Here is an 8,415-nt window from a genome sequence, read left to right as displayed (position 1 = left end):
GCATTCAGTCTTATGCAGATGTAAATCCTCTGCGCAAGGTCCAGAATCTCCACCATTTTATTTATTTTATTGGAGATGTTTTTTCTTTATTTTTATTTTTTAAAACCCAATTCTGTATATCCACTTGAATCCAGTGGAATCTTTTGTGTTACAGATAAATTACTGAAACCTTACTGGTTGCAATGTCTGTTTTGATAAAATCCTAAAGATGCATGATTCTGACTATGTACAGACATTAAAAATAACATGAAGACTGATTATGATAATTATGTTTATTGTCATTCTTCTTATTATAGTTCAAAGTGTAACAACAAATTACATTTAATCTGTCCATAGTGCAATTTATAACTAGGGAAATTACATTGCCAGTTGGCACTATAGGTATGTCGGACAAAAATTAAAAAAAACATAGTAACAGTAAATACAATCCTGGTGCAGAAATTGATAGCAGTATTTTGTCTTATTAAAGAACAATGGTAGGCCATTTTATTGTCTTGATATACATTTTGATATGAAGGGCAGTTGAAATAAGGCATCTATATTCAGCTGCAACATGAATCATAATATAAAATGTCACTAATATTTTACACATATCAAGATTCAAGTATAAATGTTTTGTTTGCAGCATTTGTTGTTTTATTCCAGCTAACTAGCAGCACTATGAAAATGCCCTAAAGAAATGCAGCTACTGGCATAGTAGTTGAGAAACTTCACTGAAACACTATGTTAATGCATTTAAATTCACTTACATGCATTATATGTATTTAACCAAATTAGCCATAAATCCTGTAATTGTTTCACACATGTGTCAAGATTCCTGGGGTTTACATGATGCTGTTTAAGCAGGTAAACAAATCAAATTGTAAATTTTAGTTTTCTCAGGTTACAGGTTTTTTGTTGTTGCACATCTCTACACCGCTCAGGAGACTGAGGTAAGCATATATTGTACATAAAAGTAGACAAAAAAGTAAATACACTACTGTCAATAGTGTATGGACATCTACACAACAACATTGTACAATAAAATAATGGCTTATTACATGTAGTTCTACACAAAAGTATAGAATATAGCCTCTTTAGCTTGACAGATGGAGGTATTAGATCAAGTGAAAATGGTGGCTCAGCGCTACCTTAAAACTGAACTTCAGGACAGGCCATAACTAGTGTTTGTTTATGGATATTGCTTGGTATTTTTATTTCAATATACACATCTATCAACAATGGGTGTAGCTGAAAACATTCAGAGGGTGAATCCTTACTCGATTGTCCAAATATCATGAGACTGCATCATATGAAAACATTTTGCTGAAAATATGGAGGTAGCTTTTTTTTTAATTGGTATGATTCAACAGCTTTTTCTACTGCGACTAGAGCAGCAAGAGAGTGACATGAAGTAAGAAAAAAGACACACTTCTTTGAAAGCTTTTTTTTTCATTGGAAAAGAGTGTTAACAGGGATTTGAGGTACAGTATGTAATATATAAAAAAAAGTAATATCCTTCTATTGCACTTAAACTAGACTGAGTCCTGAAAGAATATGTCTCATTCTAAACTATTGAAGTAGTAGTTTTAAGATCCTATTAGTTCTCAGGCCAAAATTCTTCTTCTTTTTAAGGCTTGGATTTTGCATGAGTGTATTGAACAGCTAAGTGTTTGTTTCTATATCCCTTGCAGTGATAATTCAGGATTTTGGAGCAACTACAGGAAGTTGCTGCCAGAAGACTTTCCTTTGTTAATGTCAAACTGGACACCAGAGTCACTGGAGTTAAGGATATCCGTGGAAATGCTGCTCATAACAGACGGCTGCGACTAGAAAAAGACAGGTAAGAGTGTGAGACAGAGAGACATTGGGAATATGAAATGTGTCAAAAGGCATAAAGCTTTACTTTTTCTAACATTCATTTTCAGCAATGTGTGGCACATTTTCTGCAATTTGTTTTAAAAATGTCAAAATGTAACATGAAGAGGCTGTTGCTGTAGGCCTGGACAGTTAAAAACTGTATTGGAAACCAAAGCAAAACCTAAAATATGGCCCCAGAAAAGTTTACTCACAGGCAGATGTTAATAGAAAAAACAAAACAATAAATACTATCATATGACCCTTTTAATGATTTAACAAGGGTAGAAAAATATGAGGTGTTACCTCAGGCTGAGGTGTGAGCAGTGGTGCAGTTGGCGGCAATTCATTCATATTCATCCCTGTGGGTTCAGGCCCAGGAGGAGCACTGTTCATTACTGGCGTATAGTTCTGAGAACACACACAGTATCATGTTATACACATGTATACTTCCATGTTATACAAATGTATATACACAAACAAGCACATACACATAAAGCATGACTAAATTAATTTGTATGGATATTTTAATGTAAGCGACTTTGAAAAAAGTAACAAAGAAGAAATCACATATAGTAAATGTACATTGATTAAAAAATTGATAGAAAGACAAATATTAGTAGAATTGCAAACACTTAACCCTGTGTTGTCCCCTTCAGAACCATTAATGCATTTTAAATCGCTTTTATCTTTACACATTACATTACAAATAAACACATAGAAATAAATGAAAAGCAAAGAGATTTGCCAAAGATTTTGGATGTACCACAGGTGCAGAAGGGTTATACTGGGGCGGAGGGGCATTCCACGGGGGCGGCTGAGCAGGGGGAAGTCCAGGTCCAAAGTCAGGAGGATAGACAGGGTTTTGAGGCACATACTCAGGATAAAAGCCCTTAAAAACAGACCATGTACAAGATTGATTTTTACATAAAAATAAAAATAAAAACTCTTTGCTTTTTTTTTTTTTAATCCCGAATGTTGGAATTAAGTTTTGCATGGCTATACTGGCCCACCAGCTAAAAACCAAACCACAATTCATGTTGGTCTTAGGGACTGTGCACACAGAACATGTTTTTGCATTCCACTGCTTGCTTTTACATAGTTTTTTTATGTAAACATGTATTAGATGAATCCCTTTGTCTTGAATAAACTTTTAAAAAACCTGCATTATTTTCCCATTCTGCCATTCTAGAGCTAATTAAACAATTTGGAACTTGTATTGAAAAGTTTCAAAAGTTGCTGCCACCTCAGGATGAACTTTTTGTAACATTCCATATTTGTCACTTTGGGTCGAAGGATCTGCTGTCAATCTCAGTGTGTGTGAACTCACAGGGTTAGGAGGAACAGCAGGTTGTCCGCTCGACTCTGGTGGATAAGGATAATGAATCTGACCTTGATCTGGATGAGGCGGATAACCAGCGTTGTAGCCCTTTAGTCAGAAACAACAAACTCTTAATAGGAATTACAATGTACACCAGCTACAATCACTAGATTATTCTAATGTTGCTTAGCATGGTTCTGTCACAAAGAGTTTACAAAGTGTTTTTTTGTTCTTTATTGATTTTGTTTGCCTTTTTTGTTTACATGATAGTAGAAAATGGACAGGAAAGTGCAGGAAGAGAGACAGACTCTATTTTACCTGGCCAGGGTCTCCAGGACCAACAGGAACAGTCACAGTGTTGCTGCAAGGTATAGACACTGGTTCGGTGTTGGACTGCCCTGTTTGTGTGTATGATTTAGATGTCCGGCACCTTTTGCAGATTCTCTTTCTGCAACAGAAGCAGATTCCTCCAGGAATCCCAAGCAGCAGTAGAGCTATTAGACCTTTATTAGGGGCAAAGTCATGTTGATCTACAAAGATATTTGGAGAGACGAGAGAAGAACAGACATCAAGAGATGTAGTAATGCATGAAACCCAATTCTCTGAAATAAAATCAGCAAATTGTATACATACAAACATTTTATTTGAATATACACTACCATTCAAACATTTAGGGTCGGTAAGATTTTTTTTTATTGTTTTGCAAGTCATCTCTTATGCTCACCAAGGCTGCATTTTTGTATCAAAAATACTGTAAATACAGTAATATTGTAAAATAATATTTACAATTTAAAATAGCTGTTTTCTATTTTAATACATTTTTAACATGTAATTTATTTTGTGATGGCAAAGTCACATTTTTAGCAGGAATTACACCAATTTTCAGTGTCACATGAATTTCAGAAATCCTTCTAATATGGTGGAATGTGGAAAACTTGATACATTTTTTGCAGTATTCTTTAATGGAATACAGTTAGACAGAACATTATTTATTTATTTGAAATATGTAAGAAACCATATTCTGCCCCGACCGAGATTTCACTTCACAATAGATGCTTAATCATGCTCATTTCCCAAAATGGATTAATTATGATAGAGAAGATGAAAGTCAACAGTTATGTTGTTTCTGCGCCATTGGGATGATCGCATCCTGAGCAAATGGTGACCAATTGTCTAATGGGAGCGGGTGTGGGACACTGAGAACCTTCTCAGACAATGGGGTGTCAGAACTTCATTAACATACAGATCACAGCTGTTACGACAGGAGCAACTTCATTTACATTAAGGGTAGTAAACTGTAACTGTATGAAATGATTGAGATAAGGATGTTCTGCAATAAATATCTTCATCGAGATCTTTGATGTCCTCATCAATTTTTCTTACAAATAGAAATGTTACAAATGCGTTTTGATCAATTTAAACTGTCACGTAATTTATTTTTAAAAAATGTGTAATTTTAAAATATTTTGAGGGGAAAAAATATTTTCTTACCCACTAGTATCATTGTATTGTTTGAGACGAGTCTTCCTTTGAGATCAGTGAGCTCGTATCTGCCTAAATCTGATGTATTCACATTGAGAATCTGAATGGTTTCGCTGTTCACTTTAAGCCGGTTTATGTAGTCTGGGAGGTTCCGTCCCACAGGAACTCCATTCTCCACCAGGGTGACAGATGAATAATTGCTGTAAAAGTGCAGTGTGGCATCACTCTGCTTGAGTCCTGCCAGAGATATGCTCAGAGTTTCACCTGCGATACGATCAATGACTTCTCTGCTGGCTGTAAAGGAGAGAAGGACAGATAGTGAGGATATGTGGACAGTCACAGAGATATTATTCTGGGATAGAGGTTTAAATTAATACTCACTCTTGACCTTCACTATATAACTGGAGATGGTTGAACCAAAGTGATTGTACAGGGTGTAGCTTCCCTGATCGTCAAACGTAACATGTCTGATTCTGAACGTCCAGCCCTCAGTGGCGCTGATCACTTCGCCTTTACTGGGTTTACTTGGCCGGAAAGAAAAGCTTTTGTGTTCCCAGATAGTAAGTTCTTCGCTCTCATCAGCACTAACAAACTTCAACCTCTTTGTCCTCTCAGGAAGATCCAGAGTCAACTGATGGCCGTGGATTACAAGCCTCTGAGATATCGCAGAGACTGACACTGAGGGAGAAATTTTCTTTAGAGTGGCAAGATGAGTAGGAGTACTTTTGAACTGGCAGTTAGCATCACGTGTAGGCTGTTTATTTAAATTAACACATGCTTCAACTTGTCCTGTTATTCTTGTGCATGTTCAGTATGGTTAATAAGCAAATGTTGTAATACCTGCACAAATAGCAGTTGCAAGGAGGGTCCAAATACTCAGCATCTGTCTGAGAAAAGATCTACCAGTATTGCAGATAGATTCTGAAAACACATTACATTAAAACATCAACCTGATTGTCTTAAACAGATTAAGCCAATATGCTTTCTAAAAATCTGAATAAATCAGATGCCATATGCTTGCATTAATCAGAATCTGGAGTCATGTAAACACTTTGTTCAGAGTATTCCCATGCTCTAAAAACACTGGTGTAAAAAAAAAAAGCCATTTGGGTTGATTTTAGCCCAACGGCTGGGGGAATATAGGACAGAACACATGTTAACATATGCCTGCAAAAGTCTGAATTATGGGTCGTCTAAACACCTTGTTCAGCGTATCTCCTGATCATTCATTTTTTTGTGCGCATCCAAACAAAAGTAATACTGGCTGATATTAACCCTATAAAGCTATAACGTTTCATTTTTGATACATGAATTTCTAAGGTCTCTAAATTATCAGCATGATCAAAACTTTGCAGAAAAATATTTTGTACACAATCTATTACATACCTTCTGTCATCTGATGGATAGTTCATACTTTTTTCGTTTTTTATCTTTAAAGTAAACCTGTGAATACCTTTTATATTGTTAGTAATATTTCAAGACAAACACTTATTGGACTGAAGGTTTACTTGATTATCCATTCATATTTTTATTTTTTTGTAAATCATGGTAAAATGTATCAAATATGATACATCAGGCTTTTAAGGAATGTTTTACATCTCTCAGTCATCATTGTATTGCACTGCATTATGTTTTTGCCCTCACAATAAAAACTACAGAGATTTGATCATAAAACTAAGCATTTAAATATAATCCTAAAACATAGTTTGGGAGATATAGAGTGACAAGTTACATTTATATGCATTTTATGTAAGTAGTCTGTTATTACAAAACTCACAGTGATTTACATTACAATCTATCAGAATTTCGTCATACTTTTGTGGCCATAAAAACAAAAATATCTCCACCAAATAGCAGATTATTGCTGTTTGGGCCTCTGAATAAAATCAATGTGCGTGTGTGAGCCTCAATATATGATACAAAACATAAAAACATACATGAAGATTTTTTTAAAGAGATCTCAAAAACAGCTTAGTTATTTGTGAAAGATTCAAGATCAAGGGTTAAACCACTCCAGGTAATCCACAAAACTCATAACTTCTTCAAAATGCGCACTGACAGCATTCCTCTGCAAGTCAGTCCCCATACAGTTCAGCTGCAATTCGTGCTTTATGCGAAATTAGGAAACGTTTAAGTATAGTACAGTTTATACGGTGCATATTAATTAAATAGCCTGGACAGAGGATGTTTTGAAGTAACCGGAACGCCCACACAATGGCGGCTGATGCCTTTGTAATGGTCTGCTTTCCTGAAGGGCGTTAGATTAAATGATTGGGCCAGATCATCCAAAAGCAGTGACATCATTATGTTACGCGCGAATGCACGAAGTAATTAGATTTAGTTATGCCGAGAAGCCCAATAAATGAACGAAGAAACAACGACAACAGGTTATCAAATCAAATAATGTCGCTACGTTATATAGCTTACTCATGTATGAGACGCAAGTCTGCGCTTTTACGATTTTGGTTTCATCTCAACAATGCTTCGAAAAAACATAAACCAAAAAGCAATGGGAAATGTTAGCAACAACTAACGTTAAAGCAATGTTTGACTAAACATAGTCACCGTAGGCGCCTGTTAAAAATAGGAGGGTGACTGTGACAAAAAAAAAAAACGCTCACGCGCCTATTGCATAGGATTAGCCTAATTACTTTTATTGTAAAGCGAAAAGAGAAAACAGATGTATTAGAATTTAAAACAACATCGTTTACAGAAAAACGACTTTGCATAAGGAAAATAAGCTTTAAATCGCGTAATACTAGCGTTAGGTTATTTTCGCAAATTTAACAAAGATGATATCCTTCACCCAAAACGACCATAGCATACTCACAGTTTCATTAATATGATGGCTGTTTCCGTTGTAAATGTCGGATTTAAGCGTGTATCAGAGCTGTAAATTACTGTCGGTAGGAGTGTCCTGTGGGAGTCTGGTGGAGTTTAACTCAGCCCTCTGCTGTCGTGCGGACAAACCGCCCCGGGCACATTCCGCTTCTTTTGTCTTGACCAACTTAGATGCAATGGACGATTAATGTTGTGAGTGTTGATGTGTGTGTAGGCTTGGGCTGAGTATTTCAAAGAAGAAAATGTGTCAAGTGTTGTAGTCTGCTCATCCCTGCTTGTGACAAATATGATCCATACCTAAAACGTCGAAGAGCAGAACCGCATTGTTCCCTAAATGTGTGGTAGGCTATAACTGACAATTTCCATTCATTGCCATTGACTATTTGTTTTCTTGTGGAACGCTGATTAAGCTTTAGAATATTTTTGGAACTACAAGTAAATAGCCAAGTAGCCTTCCTTTAACACCTTGGCTTTAACACAAGAATTTGATGTTGATTTAGTAATTTTAAAATAAATACAGGAGTAATTAACTGAGTCATCACACCAATTAATTAATTTTATTCCTCAAACCTAATTCATATTCCCAAATATAGAGGAGCCTGGGATTGGGCCATCTATTTATGTTAGTGCTCCAGCCTTCAGCTGTTCCTTCTATATTTTTTGTAGCAGCTCTCCATTCATAGACAATTAGACATTCATATACAAGCCCTAACAGAGGACCACACCAATTCAGGCTGGCAGGTCTGCATAAACAAACCCAACAGGATACATATGTCAGAGGCGTGGCTAGAGGACTCCGCCCCTCCCAGCATGCATCTGTCTCGGTGCAATGCTTATGCTCATGAGTACTTTGTGGGAGGGATGCATATGCCTTGTTGGAATACAAATTTAACAATTAAAACATCAAATTAATGGTTAAGAAACAGTAGTATCAG

At 36.0% G+C, this 8,415-nt stretch overlaps 1 protein-coding gene across 3 annotated transcripts; it reads right to left on the bottom strand.

Annotated features, from left to right (window-relative positions):
• Positions 1 to 1,334: 1,334 nt before the first annotated feature.
• On the bottom strand, positions 1,335 to 7,892 carry LOC107679888 (uncharacterized). 3 transcript variants are annotated; one of them, XM_016475611.1, is made up of 10 exons: positions 7,778 to 7,892; positions 7,470 to 7,701; positions 5,480 to 5,526; positions 5,021 to 5,317; positions 4,649 to 4,933; positions 3,476 to 3,687; positions 3,167 to 3,265; positions 2,603 to 2,728; positions 2,143 to 2,247; positions 1,335 to 1,808 (listed from the first exon to the last, which is right to left on the bottom strand). In XM_016475611.1, exons 2-10 carry the CDS (start codon positions 7,475 to 7,477, stop codon positions 1,698 to 1,700), a joined length of 1,290 nt encoding a protein of 429 aa, XP_016331097.1. In that variant the 5' UTR covers positions 7,478 to 7,701; positions 7,778 to 7,892; the 3' UTR covers positions 1,335 to 1,697. The 3 variants fall into 3 exon arrangements, with proteins under 3 accessions (XP_016331097.1, XP_016331096.1, XP_016331098.1); XM_016475610.1 differs by having other exon boundaries at positions 7,470 to 7,892; XM_016475612.1 differs by having other exon boundaries at positions 5,480 to 5,560; positions 7,470 to 7,890.
• Between the last annotated feature and the right edge of the window lie 523 nt (positions 7,893 to 8,415).

This window comes from Sinocyclocheilus anshuiensis, unplaced genomic scaffold (assembly GCF_001515605.1).
Source record: "Sinocyclocheilus anshuiensis isolate Anshui unplaced genomic scaffold, SAMN03320099.WGS_v1.1 scaffold788, whole genome shotgun sequence".
Lineage (NCBI taxonomy): Eukaryota > Metazoa > Chordata > Actinopteri > Cypriniformes > Cyprinidae > Sinocyclocheilus > Sinocyclocheilus anshuiensis.
This window is presented reverse-complemented; position numbering and strand designations above follow the sequence as displayed.

Excerpts from the sequence above, each read along its gene's own strand:
- LOC107679888 (XM_016475610.1), bottom strand. Across the intron at positions 5,318-5,479 it reads TGCAACTGCTATTTGTGCAG|TGTCAGTCTCTGCGATATCT; the intron begins GTATTACAACAT and ends TTTCTCCCTCAG. Across the intron at positions 4,934-5,020 it reads TTATATAGTGAAGGTCAAGA|CCAGCAGAGAAGTCATTGAT; the intron begins GTGAGTATTAAT and ends TCTCCTTTACAG.